General features: G+C 52.3%; 1 protein-coding gene across 1 annotated transcript; it reads right to left on the bottom strand.

Moving 5' to 3' along the window:
* Window positions 1–218: 218 nt before the first annotated feature.
* On the bottom strand, window positions 219–16,604 carry POLR2A (RNA polymerase II subunit A). The gene is made up of 29 exons (XM_066593956.1): window positions 16,396–16,604; window positions 13,913–14,045; window positions 13,604–13,740; window positions 13,350–13,523; window positions 12,243–12,524; window positions 12,009–12,170; window positions 11,668–11,888; window positions 10,657–10,789; window positions 10,326–10,450; window positions 10,040–10,250; window positions 9,618–9,827; window positions 9,353–9,521; window positions 9,169–9,263; window positions 8,885–9,088; window positions 8,585–8,807; window positions 7,976–8,159; window positions 7,732–7,903; window positions 7,549–7,654; window positions 7,228–7,433; window positions 6,926–7,150; window positions 6,586–6,832; window positions 6,403–6,503; window positions 6,047–6,151; window positions 5,016–5,198; window positions 4,739–4,942; window positions 4,469–4,655; window positions 4,273–4,386; window positions 3,164–3,304; window positions 219–1,809 (listed from the first exon to the last, which is right to left on the bottom strand). The coding sequence occupies exons 1-29, from the start codon at window positions 16,480–16,482 to the stop codon at window positions 653–655; spliced, it is 5,898 nt and encodes a 1,965-aa protein (XP_066450053.1). The 5' UTR covers window positions 16,483–16,604; the 3' UTR covers window positions 219–652.
* Window positions 16,605–16,690: the final 86 nt, after the last annotated feature.

The raw sequence follows: 16,690 nt of genomic DNA on the forward strand, positions 1-16,690 counted from the left end.
CATGTTTATAGCGGTCTCCGCCCTGGCAGTGCTAGCCCCCAGTTACAGGCGTTTGCACTGTGTCGTTTCATTTCATGGGAGGTTTCCTTCTTTCATTTGATTTGAGCATTGATCTTACAGTTAGTGTTGCCAAGAGAAACCCAACTTAATAGCACAAGAACATGCAGTGTTACCCCACTCATCCTGCAGACAAGATACCAAAAATCAATGAGACTGAAGACAGGAAATAACAAATCCTTTATTTAGAAGTACAGAACTTCACATATTTCCAGAGAAACTCTGCAAAAGACTCAGACTGCCGAAAAACAGTCTGTGCAGAATCGGAGATAAAAGAATTACAGATCTGAAGCTTTTCCTCTATAAATAAGGTGAATGCAACAAGACAGAAGTTCATTTTGTGAGCGGAAAACAAAAATAATCTAAAGACTCTGATCTTATGAAAAGAACAAGCCTAACACCACATGGCCTTCTGAGGTCACACAAAGTAGCCTCAGACCATGAGCCATATACCAAGCCACAGTGATGTATAGAGGCAATGGACTTACATCTTAGCGCTAGTGTACAATGATTTAGTTATACGTTCTAACCACCCAATCATGGACATTAAAGAGCTTGGTCTAGGTGCATGTGCATATAGCCTTCAGGAGACGGCTCAGTTATCTTCATCGCTGTCATCTGGGCTGATAGCTGGACTCGTAAGACTGTATGTCGGAGATGTGGGGCTATATCCTGGTGATGTAGGAGAATAGGTGGAGCCTTTTGGACTTGTTGGCGAGTAAGTTGGTGAAGTTGGAGAATACTTAGGAGAAGTTGGTGAATATGTAGGCGATGTAGGAGAGTATTTGGGGGAAGTCGGAGTATATACTGGGGAAGTAGGGGAATACGTAGGAGATGTAGGGGAGTATTTGGGGGTTGTTGGAGAATAAGTAGGGGATGTTGGCGAGTACTTGGGAGAAGTTGGCGAGTACTTGGGAGAGGTTGGAGAATACTTTGGTGAAGTTGGCGTGTACTCTGGAGAGCTTGGACTGTATGATGGGCTCGTTGGTGTATATTTGGGGCTTGTTGGGGAGTAGCTAGGTGAACTGGGGCTGTAACTGGGGGAGCTGGGAGTATAGTTTGGAGACTGCGGTGTGTAACGTGGACTTGAAGGAGAGTAACTAGGAGAGGTTGGTGAATAACTTGGGCTGGTTGGGCTATAGTTTGGAGAGGTAGGACTATAACTGGGAGAGGTGGGACTGTAACTAGGAGAGGTTGGAGTATAGTTAGGAGAGCTTGGTGAATAGTTGGGAGAAGTAGGTGAATAGGAAGGCGATGTTGGGCTGTATGAGGGGGATGTAGGTGAATAAGAGGGCGAGGTTGGGCTGTATGAGGGGGATGTAGGAGAGTAGCTGGGAGAAGTGGGCGAGTAGCTTGGACTTGTGGGAGAATAACTAGGAGAAGTGGGTGAGTAACTTGGAGAGGTTGGACTGTAGCTGGGACTTGTAGGAGAGTAGCTTGGAGAAGTCGGAGAGTAACTTGGAGATGTTGGAGAATAGCTTGGGGATGTAGGACTGTAACTGGGACTTGTTGGGCTATAACTTGGAGAGGTTGGAGAGTAGCTCGGACTTGTTGGCGAGTAGCTTGGACTTGTCGGCGAGTAGCTAGGGGAGGTGGGACTATAATTAGGGCTTGTGGGAGAATACGAAGGGGAGGTTGGGCTATAAGAAGGTGAGGTTGGAGAGTAGCTTGGACTTTGTGGGGTATAGCCTCCAGGACTCCTTGGTTCATAAGCTGGAGAAGTAGGGGAGTAACTTGGAGACATGGCACCACCTGTAGGAAGGGAAAAACAAAACTAAATCTCTGACTTGGCACTTCTACAAGTTACAATAGAGGCATTAATTACATAAACATTTCCCCCATAGTACCCTTTCATTCTGATGGCACAAAAGCACCAGTGGACAGTCTACAGCAACACATCCCCAAGGCTACACCTACGTACAGAGCGTTTCAAGGCATACAATTCTGGCCTTTCCTTTACATGTTGCAGTAAGTGGAGATTATAAAAAACCATAAGTGCTTTGGGGGTTATTGCATCTGGCAGGACAGGTGAGGTGGATTCCCACTTACTCAAAGTTTGAGAATTAGTGTGTCAGATCTGGAACAAGTGAACATTATGTCCTCCCAAAACATTTTGTTTAATCAACATTTATGTCGCATGAAGATTATGTCCTCCTCTTGCTTCCTCACTGAGACACATGCCCCCACTTGTTCAATCGGATCAAGTGTTAATCTTCACTTGATCCTGTTTCTTTAAAATGTAACTATAGTAGAACCTTCGTACTGCTATCCAAATGACAAAGGTATTAACCCTTTCCAATCCACTGCCTGACGTCTTCAGACATTCTGATTGAAGGCTGTACAGCTCCGATGTCAGAAGATGTCCGGCAGGGTATTCTTACTGTATATTACTGTCCGCTCTGTTGTCAGGGGCCCCTCTCCAGCATTTCCCATAACGCAGTACTGGCTCTAGCCAGCAGATGGCGACATTGTATAATGGCAGAAAGAGAAAGTCCCCTAGGAAACCCTGAATCCAAAATTGGACTGAAAAGAGTTAAACCATCACAAGTCCTGTGTATACAGAGCAGTTAGTGGCTTAAGGATTTGTCAGTCTTCACACATTGAGGCAGATTTACTAGTCCTGTTTAAGGCCACACACACAGCTGTAAGACCCCTTTATTGATTTCAATGGGGGCTTCTCAGACTAGTGTTCTAACACGTTTTTCAAGCACAGTCAGTTTTAGTTTCCACATTTCCGCGCTTTTCACCACAAGACGCGGTTACAAATGCAGCGTATTTACTAAAGCTTGTGTGGCCCAAGTCTTAAAATACACCAAATATCACAATGACTCTGCTGGATGATAATGTGGTGTCTTAAGACACTTCTGTTTAAATTTACGACACCTATCAGGCTTACTTTATGCAAATTTTAGCAGTTTAATGCAGAATGTTGCATTTAGGCCACACCCATTTTTTCAGACAGCAATAGATTTAAAGAAAAAAAAAGTCCAACCATAGTTCAGATACAATGGAGCAGATTTACCAATGAAAGTGCTCTAGAAAACACTTGTGTACTTTTAAATAGCAAATGTTACGCAATCATCTTCATGCAACATCCGCCCCTTACCTGGAGAAGGAATGTATGGGCTTGAGGGACCAGGAGAACCAGGAGACGGAGACCAGGCAGGAGAATACCCGGGGCTGAAGCCGCTAGCATCAGAGGCTGCGCTGGGAGAGAAGCCAGCAGCTCCAGGGGTCATGCCACTTCCTGGAAAACACAAGGCCATAAATGTCAGTGCGCCTGCCACATTCCCCGTAGACCTGTCTGAAACCGATTCAGGGGATAACGGAAGTACTGAGGCGTCGTGTTCCTACCAATAGCTCTAGCTTCCCTGCATCTCCAATTCTGTTGGCGACAGGCTCTAGCCAGTTTGTCTCCTTCCCCCGCTTGCAGCGGACAATATGCTCCTGCCTTACTTCAGAAGGTTACTCCTTCCTGATAAACAGGGCTACGAGCCATTCCCACCAGCTGCCCAGCAGTGGACAAAGACTTAAGCGTGCGTATCCACCAGTCGGGCACCAGGTGGCCCCATACATGCAAGTCTCAGAATTGGATGGTTTTAACACAAAGTGGGGCAGATTTATGAAGCTGCCCGAAAAAAAAATCCTCATAGCAATTAACCTCAGCTTTATTTTGAATAAAACTATGAAGACAAGATGAAAGCTGCGCGGCGACTGGATTCTATGGGCAACCGTTTCTTTTAGCGTTTGACAAATCTGCTTTAAGGCCTCTTCACATGGGTGACATTGCCGTGAGAAAGTCGTGGCGATATCGCACCTGCAATACCACCATGTTCTCACAAACACATCGCGGCCTCTCATGCTACTTTCTAGCGCAATTTTGCAGCAAATTCTTTGCAAGAAAGACTAGGACTTTATGTAAAAAAGTCGCATCGCATAAAAACCACGATTTCATGCTGCAGACAAAACAGCGCCAATGTGAAGGAACCCATAGAAAGCAGGAGCTGCATATACAGGCATTTTGTAGCGCTGTCGCATCGTGAGAAAAATTGTGCAATTTTTTAGCCCATGTGAAAGCAGCCTTAAAATAATTCTTTATGCAATACCTTTACCCTTTAGAACTACTGCAGTCACATGGACTCCACATCAAGAATCACAAGCCTGACCAAACGGCCACCACACATGTACAGCTTGTACACCATGTAACACACATACCTAAACTTGGGGACCAGGCTCCATACGCTGGCGTAGCACCTTGGTTCCATGGAGTCATAGCAGGAGACATTCCTCCCATTGGACTCGGGGTAGTTCCAAAAAACATTCCAGTCGCTGAAGAAAATAGACCAAAATATTATAAGAGAATCTGGATAAGAGAAGTCAGTCATAAAGAGCAGATAGCATCACAACTTACGCCCTGCGGCTCCGAGTCCTGGGAGGTTGCTGGGAATCTCCATTCCAAATTTACATTTCTCTGCATCCAACAGAAGATCAAAGCAGCCGGTTCCCGCAGGAGCGAGCTGCCCCAGCATTATGTTCTCGGACACTCCCTTCATGGGATCAGTTTCACCATGCGCTGCCGCCTCCATGAGGACGTCCACCTGAAGGGGGAAGAGCAGAAGTCCGTCAAGGACAAAGCCGAGACAGTTATCTGTATGCATGAAGTGTGTAAATCTGCACCAACCGTTTCTTCAAAGGAGCATTTCATGAGCGGTCCCGTGTCCTGCCTGTTAACGCCATGGCGAGTGATCGCCATCAGGTGACCTCTGCAGGTCATTGTGTCACACAGAAGGGCCAAGTGGCGATAGTTCACATAAGACCCATCAAAGGAGATGACGTGGTACAGTTCTCGCTCCAGAGCTTTCCTGACGGCCTCTATCCCCAGAACCTGAAAAATGGCGAGATGTGAAGCTCAGGCGCAACTCAGGGAAAGCAAAGAAAGCTCAATACACCAGACTTACAGTGAAGATCTCAACAATGTCGTTCGAGGTCGTCCTCACAGGGTCAACGTCTTTTTCGCTCAAAACTCGCATGAGGCTGACGCCATCCGTCTCCAGAATCCATTCCTGAAGCGCCTTGAATTCTCCATCCTCTGTTATAATGATCTTCTTTTTGTTGTCCGTCTGAGGTAAATGCATGTAGACCTGGCCAAGAAACACAACGGTCAAGTTCAGAAGGGCCCTCTACAACGAGCGACCATATACCTGTTCCATATGAAGCCCCATGTTAATAACCAGGCAAAACTAAGGAAAATAAGCTCTGGAAAAAGGCAGCAAACACGGAGACCGGTAAAAATAACCCTAAAGCAATGGTGGTGAAGCTATTGCACAGGTGCCAGGGGCACTCGGAGCCCTATCTGTTGGCATACGCCCCATCGCCCCAGACAGTTGGGTAATACGGTTGCCTGATTGGAGTCGGTGAGGAATTTTTTCCCCTTAAAATGGGGAAAATTGGCTTCTATCTCACTGGGATTTTTTGCCTTTCACTGAATCAAAATTGAGGGGAGGGGGCAAAAGGCTGAACACCCATGCGTGGTGCCGTTTTCAGCATTACATACTATGTTACCTTTCTGTGCAGACAGTATTCTATTGACTATGTTGTAGTAATATGTGTTTCTTATATCAGCCTAGGCAGACATATATTCATATAGCCACCTTCATAGGAAATAGCTTCACATAGCGACATACACCTGGGGCGTTAACATATGTTAATCATTAGCATCATTACATACTAGGCCAATCATGAGTAGTTATGATGTTGGGGGGGCGAGGCCTGCACGGAATTGGTGTTTTATGTTCAACTATATCTGTATTGTGTTTCCTTTGAATACATCAGAAGAGTATTGGGGGCTGACGGATAACAGTCAGTTCAAATACATCTCTTCATGCATGAAGCTTCTCATTATAACCAATTTGGAGCAGACCAGTGAAATCTTCTGGAATAGGATTTATTCCCATAACTACTTTGAGCACTTAATACTGAGGTCACCTACCTTGCTGATCTGCTCAATTCCCTGCAGGGTCATGTCTGTCAGCATATTAGATTCAATGCACCGTAGGAAAACATCATCATCCATTTTGTCAACCACCTCTTCTTCCTGAGGCAAAGTAATAAGATTAAAATTGATCTGACATGATTAAAGAAGGATTTCCTTCCAAGGCCAGCGCCACATCTGTACACAGGTCGTGTGGGGTATTGCAGCACGACTATTTAGTTTAATGAAAAGGGACTGCAATACCAGACAACCCCACGGACAGGTGTAGCACCATGGTTATAAGCCCATACAACCCCACTAATAAGAGTAAGGGGACTGTAGACATTCACACCACTTCAGCTGCTTCTGCTCACCTCTTGCATCTTATTCTCCTCACTGTTCATGATACGAATTCTCAGCACCAGCTTCTCAGCATTATCATCATTAAATATACAATTGAGATCATCGCCAAAGCCTAGAACAAAGTACACGCCAAGTTAGGATCGCAGGCTGGAGACAGACTGGTTAGCGACAGTCCATTCTCTTCCACAACTCACCGGCATTGATCTTCTCTGCTATCTGCTCCATGGTCAGCTTCCGATCAGTCATGTGTTTCCGGTCGAGTTCCACACGAAGCAGCCACGGGGAGATTCTGGTCACATCAAAGTCCGGCATCTCATAGTAGACATTCACCCATTCCTGGTCTTCTGCCACCACTGTATTTTGTGGGTTTGGATCATAGTAAATAGCTGTATTGGCTGTAACTTTACGCAAGGTTGTGTGTTCCAAGCGGCACAAGATATCCTGAAAAGGAAGGAAACAAACCGCGCATAAATAGTTACACTTGCAGTATTAAAAAGCCGGCCACAACGCTCATTAAGATCTCTCAAGTCTGACCTTTGCCCTTTCAGCATCTCGAGCAGATTGACCCAGCAGGAATACGGTCAGAGAAGGAGTTTTTGGTTTCTTGGAAATATTTATCAACTCCTTAAGACGAGGGACTCCCAGAGTGACGTTTTTAGCTGAGACACCGGCATAGTGGAAAGTGTTCAGAGTCATCTGAGTGGCTGGCTCCCCCAGAGACTGAGCAGCCAGCGCTCCGACCATCTCGCCCGGATGAGCCTGGAAACACAAGAGTAGTTTACACTCAAGAACAATTAATCCAGTAGCAGAACCCAGAGCACAGGTGAGAGCCTTACGATAGCCTGGTTGAATTTAGACTCGATTTCTCCTAGCAGCCAGTCAAACGCCTCAGAGCTCAGACGAAATTCCTCCACCATCCGCCGGCTGCACAGCGTTGAGCGTAGGTGGATGTTAAACAAGAGCGTGGCATTTTCCTGTGCTTGACGGCTCAGAGGGTCATCCCCGTTCACAATGACCAGCTTCTTACTCAGATCCTTCACACCTTATTGGAAGGACAAAGTTTTACCAAGATGGGGCTGAGCGTACGTGAATGCACACATTCCTCCCAGTCACTCATTGCATCCAAAGTATACTGTACAAGCGCCTACAATTCTTACCATCAACTACTTTAATGGGATGCAGGTCTGAGGGCATGCGAGTGTTAATGTGGAATATCTTCTGCGCATTCCAAATCATCCTGAGAAGATTACAAGGTAGAACAACCTAAAGCGCAAACACAGCAACACTCAGTACTGAAGCTGCAGGACGGCGAGTGGTCGAGGCCCTTCTAAGTCAATTACCTTACTGTCACCAGTGGGAAAGATGACTCTCAGGACCTCCCGGTCTTCTCTCATCTTCTCAAACTCCTTCTCAAGCTCGTTTTGAATATGTGCATTACTGAGAATATCCTTCACAACATCCTCCTGCAGAGTTCTTCTCAGCGCTCGCTCGTTGGTGTAGTCAAATTTAAACCTAACAAAGATGGCGGCCGTGAGCGGCGCTGTAATCTACAGACACAGCAGCGTCATATAAGCAGATACTCACTTCTTCTCAAAGGCTTTGTTGGATGGCTTCAGAGTGGCCAGATTCTGGAACTCCACCCCCTCTCCAGCCAGGCCGTCCTCGCCGTACCTCAACTGCACCACCTGATTTATGGAATTACGCACGGTGGCATCGTACTTCACCATTACAGACTCCATAGACTTGATCAAACGTCTCTGGATGTAACCTGTTAGGTGGAAGAATGGAGACAATCAGGTGAAGTTTAAATGATTTAACGAACAGAACGCTAAGAATTATGCCAGACGTGGAAGATCCATCAATGTCTGAGCCCACGCTTCATGTGCGGAGGGCCCTGACAACCATCACTCCATGTGATATAAGGGCAGTGTGGACAGATAGAGAAGTGAAGCCAGCACCATCCAGACAGCAATAACGCAAAATGGACACAACTAGCACTAGCTCATGGGCCCATTACTATCGAAATGCTTAAGTCCATTGGTTCTTCCTCAGCAATAAGGCTGTGAAGCTTGTGGAATGGAAAGGCTGGGAATTTTTGCCCCCTCAAGACCAACAAGCCCCCCCCCACAAGAAATAAGGAACCTTCTACTAGACATGGCGTATAGCCCAGAAGCACAAGCAGAGGAGTCTCACCAGTCTCAGCAGTCTTCACAGCAGTATCAATTAGACCTTCTCTGCCTCCCATAGCGTGGAAGAAGAACTCTGTGGGGGTGAGGCCGGCAAGGTAGGAGTTCTCCACAAAGCCTCTGCTTTCTGGGCCATAATCATCCTTGATGAAGTGAGGGAGCGTCCGATGTTTGAAACCAAAAGGGATGCGTTTACCTTCAACGTTTTGTTGCCCGACAACAGCAATAACCTACAAGAAAAGGGCTTCAAGTCATTCCATACACAGTACTACACCCGCCCCAATCAAATACCCTAAGAGGAGCTTACCTGCGAGATGTTGATCTTTGACCCTTTGGCTCCCGACACCACCATGGACTTAAAGTTGTTATATTCAGACAAGGATTTTTGAGCAGAGGAGCCAGTTTTATCTCTGGCATCATTGAGGATTCTGTTCACCTGGTTCTCGAATGTCTGGCGCAAGGTGTTTCCAGGCGTGGGCTCCAATTCATTGTTATGGGCTTTTTCAATTACCTGTACAGAAGGAGGTTACTGAGAGTTCAGATTAGAAAGGGCGCTCAGGCCTCTAAGAGATAAACGCCCCCCGGCCTCACCTCTATCACATCCTGCTTGGCTTTCTTGATGGTGTTCTGAATATCCTGGTAAGTCTTGGCATCAGCAATAGAGTCTCCAATTCCAATAGTGTGGCCTGTGAGAAGAAACATCCCATCATCAGAAAAGGCGCGGTTGTCCCCTCAATGTGCCGCACCAGCTGACATTACGTCCCACAACACATACCCTCAATGAGGAGCCAGTTATTGATGACTGTCTGGATGTTCGAGTAGAACAGACGGGTGATATCATGACCCATTTCAAGATATGAAATGTGCACCAATGATCCAGCCGACGTCCCCAGCGACTTCTTACACAAGATCCCCATAATCAACTCTCCATTCTCTACAATGACCTGAAGATGAACACAAGAACCCAATATCAAGAAGATGCCACCACAAGTCATGAGAAGGGCGGAGCTTGTGGGATTAGAAGAGCCCTCCATGCGTACCTTCGTGTCTCCTGGGGAGATGTGTTTATAAGGCCCGCTGTCTTCATCATCTGGATGAGTACTGTGAGTTCGGATACAATTAATGTGCCCTGGAACGATCAAAGAAAAAATCTGCTTGCCAGTCCAGAGAGGACGAGGCTTCAAGATGGCTGGCTGAGGAACTTTTCCATCCCACGTGGAGAGAAACATGAGCAAATTCATGACTTCCCCCTAAAAGATGAAAATGAAGTGTATTATACGGCTTAAGGGGTCCCATCAGCCAACGACAAAGTCCAAGACTAGCCTCACGTAAAACTAGAACAAGTGTGACACGAATCACTGGCCAACCCCTAGAAGGTGGAACTAGAACAGCACTAACACATTAACTCAAAACAAACATAACTCTGGCCGTCGACTACAGCCGCTCAGGGTCGTCTGCTCACCCGCTCCAAGAAAACATCCCTCTTTGTGAATTTGCGCACCGCAGTCAGAGTGTCCTGCACAATGCCCATAACAGGTCTGTTGGACTGCGGAGTGACGATCATACGAGGAACCATGGCAAGCTCCTGAATCTCTGCTCGAGTCTCCAGAGACTGCGGAAGATGCAGATTCATCTCATCCCCATCAAAGTCGGCATTGTAAGGCGTGGTGACACTGGAAATAAGAGGACCCATAAGTTCCCAAACTAAAGTGGCATAAAGTGGAACTAGTCCGGAAAGAGCGACTCACCTGAGGTTCAGTCGGAAGGTGGACCACGGCAGAATGCGAACTCTGTGCCCCATCATAGACATTTTGTGCAGCGTTGGCTGTCTGTTAAAGATGACTATATCTCCATCACACATATGTCTCTCCACCTGGCAACGACAAGATACAGTAAGCCATTGAAGGAGTTTCGCACATTGCACAGCGCCTCCGAGTCTTATTGACATGAATGGGTCTTAGCTTGCAGTACCAACCCGGGTCACTGGGCAATGTATGGAGCTGTCTACTTCCTACGAGACAGCTAGCAGTGAGACAACCCCTTTAAAGCTGGATGGGAGCAATCACCTTCAGATCTCACCTTATAACCAATCTGTAAGTGCAGGTCACTGGGTTTAGGATGGAATCTCAGATCAATGCGATCCCCATTAACTCGAATGATGTATTTGGCTCCAGGATATTGACTGTTCCCTCGTCTCACCAGTTCCTGCAGCCTGAAGGATTTCAAGAGGAGAGACGTGGTAAAGGCTTTGTGCCTCGCAGCTTTAGATAGGCTGAATGGAAAAAGGGAATCTAGTGCTTCTAAAGCCAGACGGTGAAACATTTTCTACTTTCCGCTTTATTCTATTGCCTGTACATGACTGCGGGGTAGGGGCGGCCATCTTGTCTGAGCTGCAGTTAATCATAGATGTACTTTACAGCAGCTTCATGAGCCAGCAGCTAATCCAATGACTTAGGAAATGTGCAGGGAGGAGGCGAGCTGTGACTTACGATGCCAGGACCTGTGCATGGAGGGGGAGGTGGTGAGCCGTGACATTACTTATAGCGAATGGTGGATTCTGTGATAGCTATACATCTAGGCGTCACCTTTCAGTGCAATCCTCCGTGAGGTTATCTACAGATCAGGAAGTGTCACACTATTAGGCTCAATGCCCACATGCAGATTTGATTTGCGAAAATCACGCGCGAGATCCACAAGTCAAGCCGTCCATAGGGAAGCATTGGGCGCCCGCACTTCATTAACACCTGCAGATGCCACGCACAGGTAATCGCAGCATGCTCCATTTATCTCTATGGGAGCGTGCCATCCATAGTGCATCCGAAAATACATTTGTGAATTCATTGTGGATTTGGAGGTTAAAATCAATTAGGGAAAAGGGAGGGGAGGTTGCGGATTTCTCAGCGCAGTACATTCGCACGGGAAAGGGGGGGGACAATCCGCGATCTCCGCAAGAAAAAAAGCCAACTAGGATATTTTAAATGTAGATCATGAAATCTCAATCTGCGTTTAACATAAAGAGTTGACTGCCAGTAATCCCCCAGGGCGATCTGTCTGTAAGGAAAAGACATCCTACATTAAAGGGAGCCTCACCTGTCAATGTTGAAGGGCGTAACGATCTCTGGAAATGTCATATTTGCAGCAATTGACCTTGGGACTCCAACTTGGTCAATGGAAAGGTTTGGATCGGGGGTGATAACTGTTCGAGCAGAGAAGTCCACACGTTTCCCCATCAAATTTCCTCGGACTCTTCCTTCCTTCCCCTTCAAGCGCTGCTTCAAGGACTTCAGAGGGCGTCCAGACTTTTGCATGGCCTAAAAGGAGCAAACCAGAGGATCCACAAGTCAGCGTAACACGGCTTGGTCCGGCACCGTGACCAGCGATAACGAGGGGAGTGCCCTCACTGCAGCCACCCATCGTGTTCCATCACATACCCTAGGGAGGCCAGGCAGCTCGTTGTCCACCATTGTGGCCACATGGAACTGCAGCAGCTTCACATCTTCAGCGATGACGTGGGCCGCCGCTCCATTCTGTTCATTCCGCCGTAGCTGGTTGTTAATTTTAACAATATCAGCCAGTTTGTGCGTCAGATCGTCCTGCGGAAAGGGGAATTATGTAAAAACAAGCTTGGCGCAACCTCCGTATTGCTGCACCACAACTCTACGCACCTGGTTCCTGGCTGACCCTTGCATGACAACCGCAGGCCGAACAGCTAGTGGAGGAACCGGCAGAACGGTAACGATTAACCATTCCGGGCGGGCGTATCGCGGCTCCATTCCAAGTATGAAGCACTCCTCATCTGTAATGCGCTTGAAGATCTCATGAACCCGCTCAGGACTCAGCAGAATCTTCTTTTCCTGAGAGTCCTCGTTCACATGCTTCCACTCCGCATAGAGCTCCAGGCCTGAGCGTCTGATCCTAGGCTGGTAACGGCCACAGCCGCCATGACCCTGAAACAAGACCACAATAACTGCAACAGGCGAGCCACCACACGGCCAGGACAGTTTGGCTTCTCGTGCGTGTCCAGCCGTAAGCACTGCTGCACAATGGATTAGAGGGGTATTGCGGTAATAACTATTCCATGGATGGGTGATACCTTAACTGCTAGGTGTCAGTGGGGTTCCAACCACAGGACCCCACCAATCATCAGAAATGGTCTCTGAATGGATCAGTGGTCATGCACACCTGCTGCCACTCCATTAGAGGTCTGTGGGACCAACATCTAGTACAGCGCTGTACTCAGGTCAGCCCCAGACGCTCTCAATGGAGCAGCAACAAAACATGTGCGACCGATTCATTCAGGTAGCAGAGGACCCCTCTGACAAACGATGGGCGTCTGACCTCGCAGTTATCACATACCCGGGGTATAGGTGATCACTTATTACTGAAATACACCTTTAACCGTTGAGGAAAGCCCGCTTTACATCACATTGACCCTAGGAACTCCTCTTCAGCAATCCTGGCAGAGAACACAGTCACACAGAGTCGGAGTAGAACCGGCAGTGGCCGTCACTTCCTGTTACTGCCGGGCGGCTGGCAGCTGCTCTCTATTGAGATCCTCTTGCTGCAGAGTCAGTCAGCCAAATTTCTGACTCCTACTCATTCACTCTTGGTAAACGGCTCGTATAGTATGGTCTACTGGAAGCCTCAGACGCGTATGTGTTACTGGGAATTAGCCCACAGCCCTGGACCGCCGCTGCCCGTTCTTCGCGCCTTTTGGCTTCATTTCTCAACATGGTAGACGTAGCAGTGATGCCACTGGAGCCGCCACTCACCTTCTCCTTCGTAAGGTCTTCATCCCCTTCATTCTGGTCCATCCCAAACTTGTTGTCCATCTCCTCGCCCCCCTCACAGATGTTCTTGCCCTTGCACAGCTCGTAGACGTGGGTCAGGCGCTTCTTCGGCTGCCCTTTAGATTTTGCCAAAATGTCTTTGATTTTTGGATTGTTCTGAACAGAGAAAAAAATATAAATATGAAACCGCTAAAGAGGGAAGCGACGCCAGCGGCATCATCGAGCGCCCGACCTACCGCGTCCACCAGGAGCTTGGAGCAGAAGAAACAGACACAGCGCAAAACCTTCATGGTCTTCACCAGGAACCCCACATGGAAGACCGGCTTAGCCAATTCAATGTGACCAAAGTGGCCGGGACACTCCGTCATGTTTCCTGCAAGGACAGACCGACAAACGGGCATCAGCTGAACTCCATCACTCCGGGCATAATTCATTTAGCAAATCTGTGGGAGCAGGAGATCAAAACCACCGTGCATACCCATGGGCACGAAGCCTAAGGGGTCTCTGAGCCACTAATCCCTCCCGCTCCAATCCCAGGAACATACCGGCACATGTCTGGCAGCGACCAGTGCGCTCAACAACACCCTGACGAGGATCCATCAGACCACCCAACTTGGGGTGACCGCCCTCCGTGGTTTCAGGATACTTAATGCCGCCCTCCGTGACCGACATCCGTTTCTAGAAGAAAAAGATCAAGCTAAGCAATAACAGGACGAGATAAAAGGGAGCAGATAAAAAGCCGGGGCCCCCCACACCCCCGCCGCGCGAGAGAGCCGGGGCTCCCCGCGGCACGCGCCCCCCCCAACGCGCGGGAGAGTCGGGGCTCCCCGCGGCACGCGCCCCCCCCAACGCGCGGGAGAGTCGGGGCTCCCCGCGGCACGCGCCCCCCCCAACGCGCGGGAGAGTCGGGGCTCCCCGCGGCACGCGCCCCCCCCAACGCGCGGGAGAGTCGGGGCTCCCCGCGGCACGCGCCCCCCCCAACGCGCGGGAGAGTCGGGGCTCCCCGCGGCACGCGCCCCCCCCAACGCGCGGGAGAGTCGGGGCTCCCCGCGGCACGCGCCCCCCCCAACGCGCGGGAGAGTCGGGGCTCCCCGCGGCACGCGCCCCCCCCAACGCGCGGGAGAGTCGGGGCTCCCCGCGGCACGCGCCCCCCCCCCAACGCGCGGGAGAGTCGGGGCTCCCCGCGGCACGCGCCCCCCCCCAACGCGCGGGAGAGTCGGGGCTCCCCGCGGCACGCGCCCCCCCCCAACGCGCGGGAGAGTCGGGGCTCCCCGCGGCACGCGCCCCCCCCCAACGCGCGGGAGAGTCGGGGCTCCCCGCGGCACGCGCCCCCCCCCAACGCGCGGGAGAGTCGGGGCTCCCCGCGGCACGCGCCCCCCCCCCAACGCGCGGGAGAGTCGGGGCTCCCCGCGGCACGCGCCCCCCCCCAACGCGCGGGAGAGTCGGGGCTCCCCGCGGCACGCGCCCCCCCCCCAACGCGCGGGAGCGTCGGGGCTCCCCGCGGCACGCGCCCCCCCCAACGCGCGGGAGAGTCGGGGCTCCCCGCGGCACGCGCCCCCCCCAACGCGCGGGAGAGTCGGGGCTCCCCGCGGCACGCGCCCCCCCCAACGCGCGGGAGAGTCGGGGCTCCCCGCGGCACGCGCCCCCCCCAACGCGCGGGAGAGTCGGGGCTCCCCGCGGCACGCGCCCCCCCCCAACGCGCGGGAGAGTCGGGGCTCCCCGCGGCACGCACCCCCCCCAACGCGCGGGAGAGTCGGGGCTCCCCGCGGCACGCACCCCCCCCAACGCGCGGGAGAGTCGGGGCTCCCCGCGGCACGCACCCCCCCCAACGCGCGGGAGAGTCGGGGCTCCCCGCGGCACGCACCCCCCCCAACGCGCGGGAGAGTCGGGGCTCCCCGCGGCACGCACCCCCCCCAACGCGCGGGAGAGTCGGGGCTCCCCGCGGCACGCACCCCCCCCAACGCACGGGAGAGTCGGGGCTCCCCGCGGCACGCACCCCCCCCAACGCGCGGGAGAGTCGGGGCTCCCCGCGGCACGCACCCCCCCCAACGCGCGGGAGAGTCGGGGCTCCCCGCGGCACGCACCCCCAACGCGCGGGAGAGTCGGGGCTCCCCGCGGCACGCACCCCCCCCAACGCGCGGGAGAGTCGGGGCTCCCCGCGGCACGCACCCCCCCCCAACGCGCGGGAGAGTCGGGGCTCCCCGCGGCACGCACCCCCCCCCAACGCGCGGGAGAGTCGGGGCTCCCCGCGGCACGCACCCCCCCCAACGCGCGGGAGAGTCGGGGCTCCCCGCGGCACGCACCCCCCCCAACGCGCGGGAGAGTCGGGGCTCCCCGCGGCACGCACCCCCCCCAACGCGCGGGAGAGTCGGGGCTCCCCGCGGCACGCACCCCCCCCAACGCGCGGGAGAGTCGGGGCTCCCCGCGGCACGCACCCCCCCCAACGCGCGGGAGAGTCGGGGCTCCCCGCGGCACGCACCCCCCCCAACGCGCGGGAGAGTCGGGGCTCCCCGCGGCACGCACCCCCCCCAACGCGCGGGAGAGTCGGGGCTCCCCGCGGCACGCACCCCCCCCAACGCGCGGGAGAGTCGGGGCTCCCCGCGGCACGCACCCCCCCCAACGCGCGGGAGAGTCGGGGCTCCCCGCGGCACGCTGGACGCGTCTCCCTTCTGGGGCGCCAACAGTTCGGGGCTCAGGACCCCTCAGTAAACCCCCAACAACAATCAGCACAACTATTTGCAATCGTTTTGTTTAAATGAACCGTTCGCCAAAAACACGAAATCCGCCGCCTGCCGGCCGTGTGCCCTCAGTGTACGGCGACGGCCGTGTGCCCTCAGTGTACGGCGCCGGCCGCAGACACCTCCAGGCCATGTTATACAAGACCTAGAGATGGGATCCATGGCCAAGTCACATCAGTCGGCAGTAAGACCCCGTGTGACGAGCTGCGCTAGGGGAACCCCCCCCCCCCACACAACACAGGGGACACACAACATGGAGGACTTCCGGGTCTGGCCCCGCCCCCTCTTACCAGCTCGTCCGGGCCTAGAACACCAAACTGGACCCGCTTGATGGTGCGGAGCGGGCAGGCGCTGTCCCCGGTAGGAGGACCGTGCATGGTTGCGATGTCCGCTGAACACGGAGACCTTATCTACTTTTCACAAATCCGGGTCGCTGAGACCCGCGGCAGCGATTCCCCAGAGCGTCCGTCCCGCTGCCGTGCACTACGCATCTGAAGCTCGGCGGCGACGGCTCCTCTTTATATAGGCTAGCGGCTTATGCACGGGGTTGCACTCCCCACACTGCAAGGGCCACAGAGAGCTTTC

This window comes from Eleutherodactylus coqui, chromosome 2, assembly GCF_035609145.1.
Source record: "Eleutherodactylus coqui strain aEleCoq1 chromosome 2, aEleCoq1.hap1, whole genome shotgun sequence".
In the NCBI taxonomy this organism is placed as follows: Eukaryota; Metazoa; Chordata; class Amphibia; order Anura; family Eleutherodactylidae; genus Eleutherodactylus; species Eleutherodactylus coqui.